The sequence below is a fragment of the Balaenoptera ricei genome, chromosome 15 (genome assembly GCF_028023285.1).
Source record: "Balaenoptera ricei isolate mBalRic1 chromosome 15, mBalRic1.hap2, whole genome shotgun sequence".
NCBI lineage: Eukaryota > Metazoa > Chordata > Mammalia > Artiodactyla > Balaenopteridae > Balaenoptera > Balaenoptera ricei.
The window spans coordinates 59,922,293-59,943,881 of record NC_082653.1 but is presented as its reverse complement, the minus strand read 5'-3'; the positions used below and the strand labels follow the sequence as shown (position 1 = coordinate 59,943,881).

Here is a 21,589-nt window from a genome sequence, read left to right as displayed (position 1 = left end):
CACTGGCTTCTGCCAGTTTACCCAGGATCCCATCTTCAGGCTCCAGAGCAAGTAGGGCATCCCAGTGGGTCTCATCTGGGTCACCAGAAACTGAAGGGGAGAAAACATAATTTTCCCTCTATCCTTCCTAGTTCTTGGCTGAGACTTTTGTAATAAAAGACAGATTAACAACAGAAAAATGAATAGAAGTTTATTAATATGCCTACCTCATGTAAACATGGGAGATACTCAGGGGAAAAATGAGTTAACACCCAAGGTGACCTAAGCCACCAGCTTAAATGCTATCCTCAGTTAAAGACAAAAGAAAGATGTGGAGAAGTCAGTTGTGGGGAGGTTACCAGGAAAAGCATAGTTAACAAGGGTAAGAGAGGGAGGCACCCTTACAAATAGAGATTTCCTTTAAAAATGTAAATTTCCCTTACAAAAGGGTAACTTCTGCTCTGTTTTTAAAGCTTCTCATGTATCTGCTATTTCTCAAAATAATCAGCTCAAAATAATCCTATGTCAAAGAAACATATTTTGGGGTGGCATATTCTGTTACCCTTCAGTACTTTTGGATGGAACGGTTAAAAACTGAGAAATGGTTTTTTTTTAATGAAGAATACCAAATACTATACTATCTGTTCCCTAACTTCCAAGTAAATGTTTCTGTTTCCTACGAGCCAGGCACAGCTCTGAGATTCCTGCAGTTTCATTAGGTGTTAGGAGTCCCTTTTTCCAAAAACTAGAAACAATCAACTGCCCATTGACTGATGAATAGATAAATAAAATATGGTCTCTCCATGCAATGGAATATAATTCAATCATAAAAAGGAATGAAGCACTGACACATGCTATAACATTGATGGGCCATGAAAACATTATGCTAAGTGAAAGAAGTGTGAAAATTAAAACAGAAACCTCATTTAAAATGGAGTCAGGAGGCCTGAAGGGGGAGTTCTCATGCCCCACTACTGGATGTCAATTCCAGACCCCAATAGGAAGAGATGTACCTTGCATCTCCACAGTACTACTTTACTACCCCAGCAGGAGGAAGGAAGATTTTCTCCTCACCCAGCAACTGCCCAGCCAATGAGAGACTGTCACAATTCAGCGAGTGAAAAGCCACTACACTTCAAACTCCCAGTTTCCTCCAATGGACTCTTTGTTTATAACAGCACCCCCCAACTCTCCTTTCTCCTCTATACAAGAACCTGCCTCTCTTTTGTTCTCTATACTTGCCTGTGGTTTGCCATGGATTGCATGTCCTGAATTGCAATTCTTTGCTGTTCCCTAATAAACCTATTTTACTGGTAAAATAATTGGCTGTTTTATTGTTTTAGGTCAACAGAAGCCAGACACAAAATGCCACATGTTATATGATTCCGTATACAGGATATGTCCAGAACAGATAAACCCAAAGGGCCAGAAAGTAGATTCATGGTTGTCAGGGCATGAGGGGGATGGGAGGACTGTGGGGAGATGATGGGTATAGAGTTTCTTTCAGGGGTGATGGAAATGTTCTGGAATTAGTGGTGATGGTCGCACAACCTTATGAATACACTAAAAACCACTGAACCGTACACTTTAAAGGGGTGAATTGTATATTATGTGAATTATACCTCGATTCTTTAAGAAAGACTAGTAGGAGAAGGAAAGTGCTGCAAATGGTATTTTGGTTTCATAATAAAACAAGGGATTTTCAAAAAAAAAAAAAAAAAAGAAAGAAAGAAAGGAAGGAAGGAAGGAAAAGAAAGAAAAGAAAAAGAAATCTTTCAGTTTCTGCAGACTTCTTTCGTCCCCCCATCCACCCACCCAGAGAATCTTTTGTGTGCTCCCACCCAATCAGATAAAAGGCCTTTGTTTGCCTTTGAATTTGGAGCCCAGCAGGTAAAATAGAAATGGGCCCCAAGTAAAGAGAGAGGAGTCCCGCAGCCCCCCTTAGATCTGAGTCTCCCATACTCCATGACTCACTTTACCTAGTAACAGCCTTCCCTTCCTGTTTACCATCTGCAAGAAAGAATAAAATGGTACTCGTTTTTCCTTTTTCGCCAATAATTTACATATGCCAAACTTTGCAAACAATGGTTTCCTTAGCAACCTCTGACCCAGTCTCTTCAGATACAAATTGCTCTCCAGGTGAACTGTCCTTTTCCAGCCAATCTAAGTTTATTTTGAAATCTCACTTAAGACAGAAAAGTTGAGGTTTTCACAAAGGTTGGCCATGGGCAAAGCATTAGCAGGAATGCCCAGGGCTGAGGGCCAAAGGCCAAGGAAACAAGGAGTAAGTGCTTTTACCATGTTTTAGTTTATCCTTCCACGCCCATGGTTAGTAAGGTCTGGCAGTGATGGATTTGCTTTCGAAGTTCATCAATTTGGTCTGTTTTCTCCAGTAGCAGTAAAAAAAAAAAAAAAAAAAAAAAAAGATGCATAATCCAAAATCACAGATAGGACAAATTAGGAAAAAAAAAAGTGGTTTTGGAAAATGTTGACTTGGGGAGTGACAATTGTAACACATCATTGTCTGGTTTTACTTTGAACCCTGTGACAGATGATCAGACCAGGTGTCCACGCTCAGGGACCTTCTGTTCTAGAGACAAGATGCTGCCTGGAACCCTGCCCCCTCTTTGTCACTGCATGTCACACTCAGCCCACCTCTCAGCTCTGCTCATCTCACCAGCCTTCCCCAACCAACAGTCTAGAAAAGAGGCGTGTCCACTCACCCAAAGGGTAGGGTGACCAAATTCACCCGAGTACTGTGGACCAGCTGCCTGTCTTGTGCTCTCTCTAGACCAGGGCTGGCTTCACAGGTGAGCAAAGTATACAACCAGGGCCCTGTGCTCAGAAGGACGCCCACACTTTCCTACATGCTCTGTGTCACCATCTTGAATCTTAATTTTTTTTTTTTTTTTGGCTGCACCGTGAGGCATGCAGGATCCTAGTTCCCCAACCAGGGATTGAACCCATGCCCTCTGCAGTGGAAGTGTGGAGTCTTAACCACTGGACCGCCAGGGAAGTCCCTTGAATCTTAATTTTTGAATGAGGGGCCCTGCATTTTCATTTTATACTGGGCCCACCAAATTACGTAGCAGGTCCTGCTTCAGAGCTGTTTAACGCAGGTCCTCAGGTGACTGGAACAGGTCAGACTGTCCATAAAACAAGGGGCTGGCCAGCCACGGGACCCCTCCCAACAGGGAGACCCATCCCTGGCTCTAGAATCACTGTCTCAGAGCCACTTCCTGATGGAGCCTTAAACAGCTTGGTAACCGACCCCGAGACTATTTTCAGATTGGCAGCCCACCGCTGCAAGAGCAGGTCTGTTTCATGTAGCTGTGGCATTAATAGTAACAAGAGGGGCCAGTGCCAAAGGACTAGGACCTGTTGTACGCGTTCTGTGCTAAAAATTCCTGGGAGGCACAGGACCAAGTCTGTCCTTACGGTGTTACTCTAAGTGGCATGTCCTGAGCGCAACAAGACCTGACCATCCTCTTCATCTGTGTTGGAGCACCTCCCAGGGGTGTACAAAGGCGATGTTTGCAGGATGGCTGGCAGCACCCAGCGGTTGGCCAGCTGTGCCTCAGTGGCCCTGGTGGATCAAACCCACAACCCAGCCCAGTCACCCTGGGCTCCAAGCCGTTCCCAGCTGCGTGCCGGGATCTGAAAGGCCCTTCCTTTCCCGAGAAGCCTCTTCTGGAAGGAAGTGAAGACAAAGAGAGGAAACCGCAAACCCTTATAACTCTAATAGCAGCGTCACCTTTTGGTCCACGGCCCCCTCCTAGAGACACGCTAGGCAGGGGTGGGGTGGAGGGATGGGGGAGGAGGGCGCTGCATGTGCTGCATTTCATCCTGAAACCACCCTGGGGAGGGGAGGGTGTCATTCTCCCATCTTATAAGCAACGCCATAGTGGCTGTGAGAGATGAAGCCCAGGCACTGAGAGAGGCCAGCAAAGCCGGGACAGGGACATGCTGGGTCTCTCTGACCTGGGGGCCTGAGGTGGGCCATTTGTTTCTACAGCACCTGGACCAGAGGAGCGGTGGTGTCAGCCAGGGCTGAGTTTCACTCTGCTGACGGAGGTTCCCCTCTTAAGGACACTGGTGGGACAGGGCCCAGCCAGACCATCTGTCCCTGGGAACATTCTCTTACAGAGAAACCCAGCACGGAAGCGACCGTGGGACCATCAACTTCTGCATCTCTGAAAAGAACTTCGTAAAAGAATGGAAGGAGCCAAGCACTGCGCTTACAATCGAAGGCTCAGGGGCTTCTCAGCTCAGAGAGGACTGTTGGCAGTTTCCTTTTCCTGTCTGGGTCCCAAATTCTGCTTCCAGATTTCTCAGTTCCAAAGGCTAACTTTAAAGCCAGAATGAACCCCTACTCTCTGCTATGCCTGACACCTATCCCTTGGCCCTCGCCAGGAAGGCTGGTGACCCACCAGGTCTTTGCTCCCCTAGACCACGCTGGCAGTAGCTGCAGGACTCTCAGACGCAGGCATGAGCTCTCTGCCCCCTTTATCACCGTAATGACCACCCTGGGAGCCTATTAGCCCCCCTTAAACCTTCTGGGAACACTTAAGGCCTGAGCACTGCAAAAAGGATTAAGGCAACCGAGAAGAGGCATGTTTTTCCAATTAGTTATAAACCACCCATGTTGGAACTTTTGCAAAACTGGCCACTTGCTTACGCATTATCCAAGATTCCTCATTCTTTCTCTCTGCATTAATAAGTTCACAAGGTTTTCAAGCAGACTTGGTACTAAAGGCCCATAACCATGGACTAAACATGGAATAAACCATGGCAAAATGCCTACACCAGAATCCCAATGCCAAAAGTCCCATCTTCCGTGAGCCGTGCAACGAGGGAGGAGATGGAAATTAACCTCTACCTACAAAGCGTTCCCCACTCGGGCTATTAACACAGTCCAATGCATGCAATTACCTTTATTTTGGATTTGGATATACATTTTACTATGCGCATACGTTTTTAGAAAGATTTTCCCTGCTGACATTTCTACCCCCTGTCAAGTTTGGTCCAGCCTGCCAAGAAGGGGAGACCAAGGTCCCAAGCCATGAGCTCATTCTCCTTAAAGAGCCGTGTAAGAAAGGCAGGGAATGTGGGGAAAGCAGGGGAAACGCCATTCTCACGTCTACAAAGACAAAGTAGGTCTCACAATGGACACGGCGGCTCTGGCAGCAGAAAGAGAACAGCAGGAATGCCAGAGCATCAGTGCCAGATACAGGCCACCTGGTGAGCTAACAAGGTCATTCTGATTCTCATTTTGCAGATGAGGAAACAGGCTTGAAGAGGCTGTGTGTCCCAGGCCACACACACTTTGAGTGGTGGTGGAGCTGGGCTCTGAAACCATGTTGTCTGTCTCTAGAACCTGCTTGACCCCTTACGCTGTTGCGTCCAGCGGGTCCTTGTGATGGACAGAATTCTAAGATGCCCCCTCCCAAGAGTCCCACCCTTGGTGTGTACACATCTTCTCTCCAGTCATTCAATCCAACACTAATCTAGCTGTGGCTGTGAAGGGAATTTAGAGATGTAATGAAAGTCCCAAATCAGCTGACCTTGAGACAGATGGGCCTGACCTTATCGTATGAGCCCCTTAAACTGGGGCCGAGAGGACAAATGAAATCAGATTGGAAGCACGGGAAGAATGTGACACTGTTTGGGGCTTGAAGATGGAGAGGGATACATGGCAAGGAATGAGGATGGCCCAGGAGCTAAGAGCAGTCCCCAACTTACAGCCAGCAAGGGAAGGGGACCTCAGTCCTGCAAATGCAACAGTGCCGCATCAGAGAAGCTGCTGAGTTTGGGCCGATTTGTTAGGAGGCACTACAGTCCCTGACCAATGGTCTGGAGCACCAGTCCCGGCTGTCACACCTTCCAAATGCTCTGCGTGCTCAATGCCTCTCCAGGCCTCCGAGGCCTCACGCTGCCCCTTCGGGCTCCCACAGGCCCTTAGAGCACCATTCTTTTCTGCAGGAACCAGGTAAGTGCAGTGAGAAGAGGACTGCTCTTGGAATTAGAAAATTCTGAGCAAGTCTTGAGCCTCTCAGGGCCTCACCTGCTTAAACTGCTGACCTCAGGGTGAGCCAGACAGCTCTACACCTGTGCCGCCCAAGACTACCTATAGCCATTAGCCACAAATGGCTGTTTAAATTCAAATTCATGAAAATTAGCTAGAATTAAAAATTCAGGGGCTTCCCTGGTGGCGTAGTGGTTGAGAGTCTGCCTGCCAATGCAGGGGACACGGGTTCGAGCCCCGGTCTGGGAAGATCCCACATGCCGCGGAGCAATTAGGCCCATGAGCCACAACTACTGAGCCTGCGCGTCTGGAGCCTGTGCTCCGCAGCAAGAGAGGCCACGATAGTGAGAGGCCCGCGCACCGCGATGAAGAGTGGCCCCCCGCTTGCCACAACTAGAGAAAGCCCTCGCACAGAAACGAAGACCCAACACAGCAATCACTCAATCAATCAATCAATAAATCTTTAAAAAAAAAATTCAGTTTGGTGAGTTGGCTTGCCAGATAAAATACAGGCCTCCCAGTTAAATTTGAATTTCAGATAAATAGATCATTTTTTAGTATAACCAAGTCCCAGATATTGCATGGGACATACTTATACTAAAAGAAGTTTTCATTTCTCAAATTCAAATTTAATTGGGCAGCCTTATATTTTTTTTACGAATTCATTTTTCAGAACAGTTTTAGATCTACAGAAAAATCATGACAACAGCAGAGTTCCCATGTACCTCACACCCAGTACCCATTACTACTGTCTTACATTCGTATGGTACATTTGTTGCAATTAATGGACCAATGTTAATATGTTATTATTAATGAAAGTGCATACTCTATTCAGATCTTAGTTTTTTCCTAGTGTCCTTTTTCTGTTCCACGATCCCATGTTACTTTGAGTCATCACGCCTCCTTAGGTGCCCCCGGATTTAAACAGCCACATGTGGCAGTGCTCAGTGTGGGTCCAGAGCAGTCCAGCTTGCCCTGGCCATGACAGTTTCTCAAGCTTTCCTTATTTTGATGACCTTGACAGTTCTGCAGAATGTTTTGTAGAATGTCCCTCAACTGGGATTTGTCTGATGTTTTTCTCACGAGTAGACCGGGGGTTATGGGTTTGGGGGAGGAAGATCACAGAGGTTAAGTGCTGTTCTCATCACATCAGACCGAGGGCACATGCCTTCTTCCTTTCTTTTTTTTTTTTGGCCACGCAGCACAGCAGGCGGGATCTTAGTTCCTCAACCAGGGATTGAACCCATGCCTCTTGCAGTGGAAGCGCGGAGTCCTAACCACTGGAGCACCAGGGAATTCCCAAAGGGCACGTGCTTTCAACATGACTTACCACAGCTGATGTTGACCTTGATCACCTGGTTGAGGTGTGTTTGTCAGGTTTCCTCCACTGTGTTTACCCTTATCCTCCCCCGCTCCCCCGACGGTGTCCTCTCTGGAATGGAGTTACCACACACCACCCGTGCTTAAGGAGTGGGAGGCATCCTGTATTTTTATTTACTAAATTTGTCCACCCTATCAGTGGTACCCGCCACATGTCAAGTGCTCAGTGGCTACCTGAGGCCAGTGGCTACCATAGTGGATAGCATCAAGTCAAAGCACACGGGCTGTCCAAACATGGGTTGTTCACGCACCAGCCCCCACTACCGTTCCCTTAACATTTTCCTGCAAATGGGGTCACTTTAAAAAAAAGGAGGGCTTCCCTGGCGCAGTGGTTGAGAGTCTGCCTGCCAATGCAGGGGACACGGGTTTGAGCCGTGGTCTGGGAAGATCCCACATGCCGCGGAGCGACTAGGCCCGTGAGCCACAACTGCTGAGCCTGCGCGTCTGGAGCCTGTGCTCCGCAACAAGAGAGGCCGCGATGGTGAGAGGCCCGCGCACCGCGATGAAGAGTGGCCCCCGCTTGCCGCAACTAGAGAAAGCCCTCGCAGAGAAACGAAGACCCAACACAGCCATAAATAAATAAATAAATAAAATTAAAGGAAAAAAAAAAAAGGAAACCGAATATCACTACCTTACGACATCATTAGCGGCAGCCCAGCACCGAGGATGCCCCAGGACGTCCAAGAGTGCCTGTAGGTGGTCCGGCCCAGTTCCTTCCTGTTGGCTTTTTCCATCCTCTGTTTCTCCTCCTCTTCAGGGAAGCTGGGGGGTGAGTGGCCCCCTTGGTCCTGGTCCTATGGGCTCCTGAGTTCTTCATTTGTCCTTCCTCTGGCCAAGGCCCATTTCCTCTGGACGCAGGATCCCCAACCGAGGAGGCAAAGGGCTCAGCAGCCAACCAGTGCAGGGGCGGCTCTGACTTCCGCCAGGTGCCTCCAAGCCAAGAAGCTGTAGATCTGCAGCTGCTACACCTGGTTGATTATAAGACTTGCCTGGAGAGCTTTCTAATGCTTGTATTTTCCTCAGCCCCACCCATGTGGATTCAAATTAAAGATGTGGGCAGACCAGTATTCCTAGCAGCACTATTTACAATACAGTAGCCAAGACATGGAACCAACCTAAATGTTCATACACAGATGAATGGAGAAAGAAGATGTGGTGTATATATATACAATGGAAAAACACTCAACCATAAAAAGGAATGAAAGGACTTCCCTGGTGGCGCAGTGGTTAAGAATCCTCCTGCCAATGCAGGGGACGTGGGTTCGAGCCCTGGTCCGGGAAGATCCCACATGCTGCGGAGCAACTAAGCCTGTGCGCCACAATTACTGAGCCTGGCTCTAGAGCCCACAAGCCACAACTACTGAAGCCCTCGCGCCTAGAGCCCGTGCTCCGCAACAAGAGAAGCCACCGCAATGAGAAGCCCACGCACTGCAACGAAGAGTAGGCCCCGCTCACCGCAACTAGAGACGGCCCGCGTGCAGCAACAAAGACCCAACGCAGCCAAAAATAAATAAAAATTTTAAAAAAAAGAATGAAATAATTCCATTTGCAGCAACATGGATGGACCTAGAGATTATCATACTAAATGAAGTAAGTCAGAAAGAGAAAGACAAATACCATATGATATCACTTATATGCGGAATCTAAAATATGACACAAATGAACTTATCCACAAAACGGAAATAGATTCACAGACATAGAGGACAAACTTGTGGTTACCAAGGGGAGGGCGGGGTGGGGGAGGGATGGATTGGGCGTTTGGGATTAGCAGGTGCAAACTATTATATATAGGCTGGATAAACAACAAGGTCCTACTGTATAGCACAGGGAACTATATTCAATATCCTGTGATAAACCTAACGGAAAAGAATATGAAAAAGAATACATATGTATAACTGCAGAAATTAACATGACATTGTAAATCAACTATACTTCAATTAAACAGATAAATAAAGATGTGGGTAGAGAAGAGGTTAAAGGCAGCCCAATGGGGCTGATAATCAGCCACATTAGACAGCCCTGACGCTGCCATGCAGGAGGCCCAGGCTGGGCGGTTCTCTGGGAAAGTCTGCAACCAGAGGCAGCGCAGTTGTACCCTGAAGACCCCAGGGCAGGGCCTGAGTCTGACTGACGTTTTAAAACAGGCCCTACCTGTTTGATGAGAAGTTCTGGTTCTGCTCTTTCCTCAGTGGACACAGAATTAGGTGCTAACAGACCCTCTGGAGAAACTCCTCTCCTCGTCCTTCTTGCCCAGGTGGAAGGGAAGCTCACGTAGTATTTTGTTATTTTCAGGTGCTAGAGCCTCATTGTTTCTTCTTTCTCCTTCTTTATCTTTCTTGCCCATAACACATCTCTGGTCCCCTTGGATCAGGGACAGAGTTAGACTGCATCCCCTCTGGGTTGCCACCCATTGTATTTGGGGAGATTAACTTGTTTCTTGGGATCCACAGGTTCACAGATGGAGAGGAACTGTTCTCAGGCTGAATTACGTCCAGACCCTCCCCCCACCAGACATAGATAATTTAGATAATGAGATTTGGCTGAGATGTGGGACTGAGTTGTGCTGTAAAATGGGATGAGATCGTCGGGGACCTTGGGACCAGGTGAATGTATTTTGCATTTGGGATGGACGTGCATCTTTGGGGGGCAGAGGGCAGGCTGGGTAGGCTGAACGCCCTGCCCCAAAGGTGTCCATGTCCTAATCCCTGGAACCTGTAAATACGTTACCTTTCACAGCAAAGGGGACTTTGCAGATATGATTGGAGATGGGGAGATTGCCCTGGTGAGCCTAATCTAATCACAGGAGTCTTTAAAAGTAGGGAAATTTCTTGGGCGGTAAAAAGGAGAGATGAGGCAGAGTGGGAGGGCAGAGAGACAACCACATGTCTTTTGTTCATGTGACTTTTCATGTCACCGAGCCTGGAACTTCTCAGGAAGTGCTTGGTGACAGAAAGACCAGTGAAGTGAACAATTTTTGAGCACTTGCTAAGACTGGATTCTATAACAGCCATGTAGACAAGTTACTTCACCTCTCTGACCCCAAATCATCCCTTTTCTACAGATGACAGAAATAAGGCTCAGAGAGGTGAAGTGACTCACCCAAGGTCACCCAGTTAACGAACAGCAGGGCTGAGATTCAAAAGTGGGACCATCGGAACCCATCTGGTTGCCAAACTCTACCCACCCCATTAGGGCTTGGCGATAATGGGTGAAACTCCCAGGGTGGACAGCCTCGAAACTTCTCGTGGCCCCGTTTGTTCCTTTGCTTCCTTCTGTGGCTTTTCATTCTGGTCACTCACTGGCTGTCAGCCCGTTTCTGATGGAATGGGGCAGCTCTGCCCGGGACAGACCAGCAGAGGGTGCTAGCACCCAAGAGTAAAGACCTAACATTCCCAGAGGGTCTGAGGAGTTTCTCAGAATGAAGGCCCTGGCCGCTTCCCGCATGGCGAGGGACACCAACTGGCCTGAGACCCACCTCTGCCATAGCCTGCTGGCCAGATGTCCTTGGGCAAAGGGCTCCACTTCCTTGGTGGCAGTTTTCCCAGAGGAGGGGGAAAGCACCTCCCAGGGGCACTGACACAGAATGAAGTAACACAGGGGAAAGCTCCTAGTCCAGTCCCTGGCTTGCAACCCTTGGTTGAATTTGCATTCTTTATCAAGAGATGTTCCATGATTCTCATAGGACTATAATTTCAGATTCTGCCCAAACCACATGAATCTTTTATTTTGACTCAGCTGTCTCTCTCCTTTTCCTTTTATGTTTTTTACCAAGTCTTCCCTATTTGTACTTCAGAGGGCTCTCAAACATTCTGGCATGCGCCCTCAGGCCAATTATAAACTACCAAAGAAGCTTGATTCAAAAGGCCCTCTTAGACGGCCTGTCGGGGGGGCTCCTTGCATTTGGAAACTCTGGAGTGCTGAGTGTAAATTCAAGAGCATGGTGCCTTTCCGTGTGCGTTTCCTCTGCCTTCCTGCCTAAAAACCAGCCGTTCACGGGACATTTACTGACTGCCGTGTGTGCTATGCGTGTACGGAGACAGATAAGTAAGATGCAGTCACATCACCAGAGGCTCCTCCGACAGGGACAGAGATACTAACAGACATTTCAGAACAATTTATGTGCCTGTCTACGAACCGCACTGGGAAGGGGCATCTAATCCAGTTCCCATGACCCCACCAGGTACCGTCCACTTCACAGACTGACCTCCAAGCCCAAGGTCAGATAGGCAAGGGCAGGACCAGGACTGCTCAGGTGTGGCTAAGCCTCTCTCTCCCTCATCCTCAGCAGGCAGGGGCCCCTGAAAGTCATCCTTTGCACAGGCTCCACGATGTCTGCTAAATGTAGGTCACCATGGCCGAGGATGTGTGTTTTCCCCTCATCCTGACACACAGGCGGCTGCTCAGTGAATTTGGACCATGGCCTGAGGTTTAGTAACACCAGCCTAGCCCATTTGGTGGCCCAACAGATTTCGGGGCTGCGCAGTTGCAGCTGGATCCCTGGGGTTTGAAGATGATTCTGTTCGCGGTGTGTTCTCCAGGTTCCTTGCCTCCTCACCGCTAAATCACACACAACAGGCCAGGAGACAAAACGCTCAACTTTTTCATGTGGTCATTGCTTCTCCTTCCTGCTTCACCTGATGCATAAGAATTTTGCGGTAAAACTTCAGCTTTACAAGAATATGCAACAGAAAGAATTAGGGAACTCAGTGATCCAAAACTAGCTAAATGAGGTTTTTTGTTTTTTTTTTTCTTATAATGTAAAGCAGTTCCAAGAAAAGTGAAGTCACAGCCCAGGGTGCTTATTTTCAGTTCTTAGAAAAGAGCCAATTTCAAAAGGGAAGCTTTGCAGCCGGAGCACACAGCCTGCCCTTGTCTGGCGAGGGGAGCTTGCTGATAAACCAGCTTTGATTTGGCATCAGAAAACTAAAACCCCCGCCTGAGATGCATTTTCATTTGCGATGTCAAGGAGGAAACGCTAGCCGAAACAGTGAGAGTTCTTAATATTCAGGGAAACCGCGGCAGCTCAGCTAACAGCTAACATGCTGAGATGGCACACCGCCAGCTCGGGGCCACCGGGAGCCGTCGGCAGTCTGTGCGGACTGTCGGAAAAACATGGGCCACCCTCGCTTTCCCACCTCCCACACTCCTGAGGTTGTTCACTGACCAGGCAACGATATCGGCCCAGTCAGCGATCTTCGATCAGGCATTTGTTACCAGAAGTTAGGAGAGGACGAAGTGGGCAGGATATGGTTCTCAGCAGCCCGGGTCAGTCTTCTAGCAGAAGAGCAGGCATCACATAAGGGAACCTCAGGAGGGTCGACTTCGGTTTTAAGGTCTTCGGGAGGCTACCACACACCCAGCTCAGGGGCTACTATTGGGAAACCCATACTAGTTTTGGAATAAAGTGTTGACCTGAGAATCCTATAATAGAGACGCCATGTACATCAAAATTAAATGTCAATGTAATCAAAAGCAACTGGTCAACTGTCCCAGCCAGAAGGAGCCTAAGGAGACAAGATGACTCCATGTCATAGGGTGTCCTGGATGGGATCCTGGAACAGAAAAAGGACATTAGGAAAAACACTAAGGGAATCTGAATAAAGGATAGAGTTTGGTTAATAACATCTCAGTGCTGGTTCACTAATTGTAACCAATGTGTCATATTCATGTAAGATGTTAATAATAAGGGAAACAGGGTGCAGGTGTATGGGAACTCTTTGTATTGTCTTTGCAATTTTTCTGTGGATCTAAAGCTATTCTAAAAGTATATAGGGAATTCCCTGGCAGTCCAGTGGTTAGGACTCCACACTTTCACTGCCGAGGGCCTAGGTTCAATCCCTGGTCGGGGAACTAAGATCCCGCAAGCCGTGTGGCGTGGCCAAAAACAAGAAAAAAATAATAATAATAAAAATAAATAAAAATAAAAATATATAAAATTTTTAAGCGGCAACTGATGGATGTGAGTAGGAACTTACTGCTCTTCCCAGCAACAATCATTTGGGGCCTACCGTGTGCCAGACACATATAAAAGTGATTTACACACACCTTCACAACAGTGCTGTGAGCTCGGTATAATCTACATTTTATAAGGAAACTAAAGCACAGAGAAGGTAGGTAACTTGCTCACAGTCACACAGCAAGTTTAACGACAAATGAAGGGCTTGGGGGCTTCCCTGGTGGCGCAGTGGTTAAGAATCCGCCTGCCAATGCAGGGGACATGGGTTCGAGCCCTGGTCCGGGAAGATCCCACATGCTGCGGAGCAACTAAGCCCGTGCACCACAACTACTGAGCCTGTGCTCTAGAGCCCGCGAGCCACAACTACTGAGCCTGTGTGCCACAATTACTGAGCCCGTGCGCCTAGAGCCCGTGCTCCGCAACAAGAAGCCACTGCAATGAGAAGTCTGTGCACTGCAATGAAGGGTAGCCCCCGCTCGCTGCAACTAGAGAAAGCTCACATGCAGCAACAAAGACCCAATGCAGCCAAAAATAAATTTATTATAAAAACAAACAAAAAAACAGTGCGCACTTTCCAATTTCCCCACCTTTAAAAGAAAATGCTAGAGTTTAAAATTATAGCACATCCAAAACACTGACAACATCAAATGCTGGTGAGGCTGTAGAACAAGAACTCCATACACTGCTGATGGGAGAGCAAAATAGTGCAGCCGCGTTGGAAGACAGTGCTACAGATTGAATATGTCCCCTCCAAAGTGCTATAGACTGAATATGTATTCTCCCTAACCCAAATTCACATGTTGAAACCTAGCCCCCAGTGTAATGGTATAGAGGTGGGGCCTTTGGGAGGTGAACGGGATCAGTGCCCTTACAGGAGACCCCAGGGAGCAACCTTGCCCCCTGCTACCATGTGAGGACACAGTGAGAGGACAGCCACCTGTGAAACAGGAAGCAGCACCTTGAACCACCTTGACTTTGGCCTCCAGAACTTTGAAAAGTAAATTTCTGATGTTTCTAAGCCCCAAGTCTATGGTGTTTTGTGATAGCAGTCTGAGACAGACAGTCTGGCAGTTTCTTACAAGGCTAGACATAGGCTGACCATGTAACCAACAATCGTGCTCCCAGGCATTTACCCTGGTATGTTGAAAACCTATGTCCACACAAAATCTGCACACGAATGTTTACAACAGTCCTATTAATAACTGCCAAAAACTGGAATCAAGCAGATGTCCTTCAATAAGTGAATGGATAAACAAACTATGGTACGTCCATCCAGTGGAGGATTAGGATAAAAAGAAATGAGCTATCAAGTTACGAAACTACATGGAGGAACCTTAAATGCATATTGCTAACTGAAAGAAGCTGTTCTGAAAAGGCTATAGACTGTGTGATTCCAACTACATAACATTCTGGAAAAGGCAAACTTTGGAGACAGTAGAAAAAATCAGTGGTTGCCAGCGGTTACGGCTGAGGGAAGGATGATTAGGTGGAGCACAGAGGACTTTTAGGGCAACAAAACTATTCTGTATGATACTGTAATAGTGGATACATGATATTATGCCTATTGTACATCACAAAGCATGACCCCTAAGTCAACAATGGACTTTACTTAATAATAACGTATCAATGCTGGCTTATTGATTTTAACTAAGGTACCACACCAGTGCAAGATGTAAATAACAGGGGAAACTGAGGGAGGGCATGTAAAGGTCATCTCTGTAGGTTCTGCTCTTTTTTTTTTTTTTCCTAGAAATCTAAGCCGCCTAAAAAATAAAATCTATTTAAAAAAATACGGCATAGAAAACAATTTACTAGTGGTAGAGATACATAATCCAGCAAAACTCCATAGCAATGAGGAACATAACCTGACCCCCTTGATATTTACAGTCTAAGGCAAAGCGAAGGCTGTGTAAGAAGTGAAGAGCAGCCACCCAACACTGAACGCAATCACAGCAAAAGGACATTCCCTACCAGAAACAACGTAAAGACTCCAGGAGGCTGTCCCCTCGCAGTGTCTCACCCAAAGTTACGAGGCAGAAGTTTAGTTCATGCCTGGAAGTTGTTCTTAGCCTTGATTTTTAGTTTCAACAAGAAATTCTGAAAGTGTTTCAACAGCCCTAAGTGAAGGAAGACGGGCAGACATCGTCGTCCACATCTGCAGGGAATGGACCTTACACATTTAGGGCTGAGTGGTGTCTGAAGCAGAAAGAGGGCTGTGTCTTTGAGAGGCCCCAGTGCCTGCAGTTAGAAAATGCCGTTTGACTTGCAAACTGGATACGGAAGCTGTTGATGGAGAAGACTGCGGAGCCATGAGGTCATTCCTTTTTTATGCAGCCTCTTTTCCTGCCCATAACCACACACTTTACTCTCTGCGGACAATGAGTGAGGTTCAAATTCTGCCTCGTAAAGTAGGGTTGCAGTGGTAATGGAAAAAGTATCATCACTTGTAAAACTTGGAAAATGCAACATGAGATTTCTGTGTGCTTTAGAGAGAGAGAATTAACACACATAAAGAAAAAAAAAAAAAGGAGAGAAAAAGAGAAAGAACAAAACATCTGCTTTTCATCAGCAAACAGTCAAAGCAAGGGGCAGCAGGGGCTGAGTTCACTGGAGTGTCCCAACATTTAGAAATCCTACATCCAGACTCCTTGGAGCAAAGCTCTCTGATAAACTTTTGAGAAATACATATTGAGTGATGTCCATGAAATCCATACGGTATAAGAACCTAAGTTGTTTCTGAATTTCGGTTGTTTTTATCGACAGTTCCAACATCCTCTAAGGAATATTCCTGTGTAAATCTTCCACTTCCAGCTCCCACATGCTTTCATGGAGGGGATTATCAGAAAGATCTGTCATCTTCACAGCCTGCAGGCATGGCTCAGGCTTGCAGGCCTGAACCACTCCCATCACCATCACATACTTTCCTAGAAGAAGAAAAGCCCAGTGGTAAAGTTCACGATGATAGAGAAGATAAAAACAAAACAGACACCTTAAGTCCTTGAGAGGGCTTAAATTTATCAGGGAGGCAAACTGGAGACCAAAAAAAAGCAGAGAGTAGATACCAAAGTGCCAAGGCAGCTAGTGGTCAAAATACGTATATTACCAGCAAATTCCACATTTAACCTGGAGAATGACATTTGTTTCTTCTTTGGTTTCTGGTTTTAAAATGCTAAAACAGGGACTCCCCTGGTGGCGCAGTGGATAGGACTCCGCCTTCCAATGCAGGGAACCGGGGTTCGATCCCTGGTCAGGGAACTAGATCCCACATGCATACCACAACTAAGAGTTCACGTGCCCCAACTAAGGAGCCGGTGAGCCGCAACTAAGACCCCACACAACCAAATAAATAAATAAATAAATATTTTTAAAAATAAAATAAAATGCTAAAACAAAATCACAGCACAGTGCATAAAGCTATCACGCCCAAGGAGTGGAAGAGTCGCTCACATCAGAGGATGAGTTGTAATTAGACAGACTGCTCGAAGGCGGGGCCTGAAAACCCGAGCTTTTCTCTTCTCCCTGTTCCTTGCTCCATGCCAGAGTCTGTGACTGGTCTCTGTGCCCAGGACTGGTCCCCCTTCTGCAAAGACAACCCCTGACAGCCCCAAAGCAAATCCAATTTTCCCTTCATGTTGCCAAAAGAGCTGGGCAGGTGGTAGCACCCCCGCATGCCACCGTTATTCCAACTGCCTGGGACCAATCCCTGCCACCAGCTGGGCATACGCAAGCAAATCAACAAGAGGTCAGGCTGCCATCACAATGATCTAATGACATATGAACAACGACTCTATTCCCATTCCCTTGGGGAAGTGGTTCTCCTTGAAAGCAAAAATGGCCAGTCTTAACCACACAAAACTCAACTGTGTAAAAAACCCCAAACACAGCAGGAAGAGCAGGCACGTTGCCAGCCCCCACTGCGTGCCCCTGCGAGGCCGCTTCAATCACACTGCTTCCAGCATCAGGACTGGGTTTGTACTCGGGCCTGGGGCTCTGACTGAAGGAAGCCAGGCAAGCTGACACCTTACCCTCTAGTCTTCAGCTCCTGGCACGACGTACTTAGGTTTCCCTGAACCCATCCCTACATTCTACCTGAGCAAGTAACGTGGGGTTCCTCAGCAACGGAGGCTTCTAAAAATACACTTGCCATACCCTCTGAATGGGCCTAAAAAGCTGGTGGAGATGGAGCCCTCAGAAAATGACTGAAGACCCTGGAAAGGAAGAACAAGCCCACAGAGTCCCAACAGGCGAGGTAAACACGGAATCCACATACTCAAAACCTACATACATCAAGGCGTATAACACAACTATACAGGTGAACTCAAAGGCCTGAGCTCTTTCCTCCCGAGAACAGACCACCTGGTTACTAGTCTGGTTCATTCTACCCACACCCTCTCCCCCAGCCAGAGTCTCTCTCCACTGTCTCTCCTTCTCCTTCCCCACCACGCCCCTCCCTTCTATCAGGCCTTCACCCCGACCATACAGGCCTGGATCAGTTGTCCCTCTTCTGCGCCCACGGCACCCTGTGCTTAAGCTCAAGCCTATGACATCACTTTGTATTTCAGTGGCCTGCTTACTCTTCAGGCTCCCTACCTGAAGCCCGTGTCAGACTTGTCGATCAAGCCCTGGTATTAATTAGCAAGAGGAAATGGTATGGCCCAGGCACACAGGCCAGTAGGTAAGTCAGATGGGTTCACCAACGTGCAATGCCCACTCAGGTACCTACTGGTGCCAACCTTATGCCAGGGCTGGGGCCAGACATGGGAGACAGCCCCAGCTTGCCTTCAAAGAGCATTGCCTGGGGACCAGCACACCAAACAGCTTGTGCTACATGCTACGCCAAGGGTGGCAAACTTTTTCTGTAAAGGGCCAGATACTAAATATTTCAGGCTTTGAGGCCATAGCGTCTCTGTCGCAACTATTCAGATCTGCAGCTGTAATGGGAAAACAGCCCTAGACAATACCTAAATGACGGTGCTCCAATAAAACTTTCCTTATGGACACGGATATTTGAATTTCATATATTGATACTTTTCCCATGTCATGAAATCTTCTTCTGTTTTTTTTTTAACCATTTGAAAACATAAAAAACATTTTTAGCTCATGGGCCATGCAAAAAGAGGTGGCAGCCTGTAGTTTGCCGATCTTGCGCTAGACTAACATTGCAATGGAGGGCAGACAGAGAGGGAGGCTGAAGGATGGAGCCAGGGTGGAGTGAGAAGCGTGCAGGAGCACGGCCTAGTAAAAAAAACAATGGTCACTATGACCTAGGAGCTGTGTTAAGGACATTTTTTAAATGTATTGAATCCACACAACAGGCAGGAATTATTGGTCCCTTTGGTAAGAGGTCCAGAAAGGTTAAGAAAAGTGCTCCTGGGAGCTCAGCCAGAAAGGGCCAGGGCCAGAAAAGTTCAACCTAAGGCTGAGAATAGTTGTCAGAAAGACACAGAGCCCGCCCTGCTGTAGTCTGGCCCAGTGGTTCTCAAAGTGTGGCCCCCAGGCCACCAGCACCAGCAGCACCTGGGAGCTGGTTAGAAATGCAAATTCTCAGCCCCGCCCAGACCAACAGACTCAAACTCTGGGGGTGGTGCCCAGCCGTCAGTTTTAACAAGCCCTCGGGGTGAGTCTGATGCATGCTCAAATTTGCGCACCACTGGTTTAAAAGGAAACAGTGGTGAACTACAGCCTAAGACAGTCCCTCGAAGGAGGGGTACACCAGGGCTCCCCATTCCTGGGAACTGGGGAGAGCTTCCCAAAGGAAGGTACATTTGAGTAGAGTCGTTAGGGATGAACCAAGTTCCCCACTATGATATTTTCCAAAACTTGATAGGGAGAAAAAAAATCACCCGTGGGGAAGGGACTCTGTTAACAAACACAGATGCTGGGGGTCCCTCCCCCGGAGACTCCAGCTGGGAGGGCTGGTGGAGCCCTCGGAAACTGTATTTTTTGAATGGGCTGCAGGTGATGCTTATCATCAGAACTGCTTGGGTGGCGCTTGGCTGGGGAGGGGAGGGAAGAAAGGGTATCGAGGCAGGGGACCAGCAGCACAAACACCGGGAGGTGGGACGGCCAGGCCCCGCCCTCGAGCGGTACAAACCCAGGGTCAGCCGCGGGGTCGAAGCCGGCCGTTACCTGGGACGAGGCAGGGCCGCCCGCGCGGCACCCGCTCCAGGCCGCAAACCGAGAAGGCCCCGCTCGGGTCCCGCAGCCGCGCCTCGCCGCCGCCCGCCGCCAGCACCGTGCCCTGCATCCACACGGCCGTCAGCTCCAGCGGCCCGCGGCCCGCCGCCGCCCGCGACAGCCGCCACTCGCCCGGGCCGCCCTCCGCGTCGCGCCGCAGCTGCTCCGCCAGAACCTTGAACGGCGGCGACCGCGGCAGCCTCACGGAAGTGGGGCACCCGCCGGGGAACGAGGCCGTGGGCGCCGCCGCCATTCTTCCCCGCCGCCGCTTTCCCGCCAACCTTGATGAGCCGCGAGACCCGGTCCGCAGCCACCAATCAGGGGCGCGCTGGCGGAGCCGGCCAGTGGTCGGCGTCGGGAGGCGGGGCCGCCGGACAGAGCGGCCCCACTCCCACCCCAGGAGTGCGCAGGCGTACGTAAAGTAAATAACCGACCCGCAAGCTAGGAACGGATGAATTAAAAGAAAAAATAAACGAAGGAGGGAGGTACAGAACTCCCTGTTTCCAGGCACCTCAAAATTTGGCGTGCACGCAAATCATCTGGAGAATGTGAGTATTCATCTTTACATCGCCTTGCCTAGTACGGTTCTCTGAGGCTAACAAATAACGTGCAAATTCTGAAATGGATTGTAGCAACGGTGAGCCTATGTTTATTGGGAGTTATCAAGAATCGAGTCGAGAGATAAGGTTGGAAAGAGGGACAGGGACAGCTAGTAAAATTGCCCTTTTATTACTATTTTTATTTATTATATTTTAATAACAAAATAATTTAAAAGTTAATAAGATACATTACTATATTTTTCACAAAAGGAATGAACGTTCATTGTAGAAAATTTAGAAAAGGAAATCTAGAATAAGAAAAGAATTGTAAAAATCACTCAGAGATATCTACCCACTGTTGGTGTATTAGCATTCAGGTTTTAAAATACATACATGTGTATATATATTTTTATACACAAATATTGTTTTGTATATTACTTTCACTTAATAATAAACATCTTTCCATATCAACAAATATCCCTCTGCTTCCTCTTGAATGACTGCGTTAAGATTCTATTTGTCTCATCACCTACCTAACCAATATCCTAGAGGTGGACGTTAGGCTATTTCCAGTTTTTCACTTTGTAAGTCGCTACTGTGAACCTACCTAGAGCTAAATCTTTGTGCATGTTTCAGATAAATTTCTAGAAATGGAATTGCTCCCTAAAAATTTCATGTCCCCCATCAGTCAAATCCACAAATCGTAAACCAAGCAATCCTGTAAGTCAAGACCAGTTGTCAGAAGACTTTGTCCTCCTGGGGCCTCCCGCAATACCAGGCTTACAGAGGGTATTCACCAAGAGCTCGATTTTTATAAAGCGGCTAAGAAATACTGAGCCAGGTTCTGACCTAAGAGCTTTGCAGGGAGTATCCCATGTACCTACACCCTGTAAGTACTGTTCTACAAAGGGGGAAACGGAGGCTCACAGAAGCTAGGTGGCTTGCCCACAGCCTCTCTGGCAGTAGCCTCCGTGGGATCCTGGCCTCTATACCTCAACCCTAAGTTGTAGAGTAACCAGGCTCCTAACTTGAGAAGGAAGCAGAGATTTTAACCAAGAGAGAATCCCACCCGCTTCAAGCCTGGTGAGTCCCCACTGGCCTTCCCCAAGGCACCTGAAGGCCAGAAAAGTGATGGGGAAGGGAGTTGAAGTAAAGGCCTGGGAATTTCCCACCATTCTCTTGGCCTTCAAATTTGTGTGTGTGTGTGCACAGACACACACACACACACCCCTCAAGCTCCATGCGTGTTGCTGGCAGAGTGATCTTTCCACAACACAAGTCAACATATCAGTGCCCAGTGCCCAGTTTATAACCTCCTATGGTGTCATCCCTCCACCTGGAATATGAGCATCCCTCCAGGCAGAGCAAAATGTACAAGGAGGGCCCAGAAAGGAGAGAGAGCAGGAAGCATTGAGCAAACTGCCAGGATTTCAGAACGGCTGGGACACAGAGTGCAAACAGAGGAGTGGGGATATAGGAGGCTGTACCTACATAACCTCACTTCTTACCCCCATTTTACAGATGATGAAACTG

The 21,589-nt window shown here is 47.9% G+C and overlaps 1 protein-coding gene and 1 long non-coding RNA gene across 2 annotated transcripts in view; both read right to left on the bottom strand.

Moving 5' to 3' along the window:
• Nucleotides 1-8,297, bottom strand: part of LOC132348417 (uncharacterized) — a 39,908-nt gene extending 31,611 nt beyond the window's left edge. The window contains exon 1 of the long non-coding RNA XR_009497465.1: nucleotides 8,016-8,297. This is a non-coding gene — a long non-coding RNA (uncharacterized LOC132348417). The remainder of the gene's footprint in view (nucleotides 1-8,015) is intronic.
• Nucleotides 8,298-15,130: 6,833 nt separating this feature from the next.
• Nucleotides 15,131-19,780, bottom strand: RMI2 (RecQ mediated genome instability 2). Its single transcript, XM_059895847.1, has 2 exons — nucleotides 19,470-19,780; nucleotides 15,131-16,264 (listed from the first exon to the last, which is right to left on the bottom strand). The coding sequence occupies exons 1-2, from the start codon at nucleotides 19,768-19,770 to the stop codon at nucleotides 16,116-16,118; spliced, it is 450 nt and encodes a 149-aa protein (XP_059751830.1). The 5' UTR covers nucleotides 19,771-19,780; the 3' UTR covers nucleotides 15,131-16,115.
• Between the last annotated feature and the right edge of the window lie 1,809 nt (nucleotides 19,781-21,589).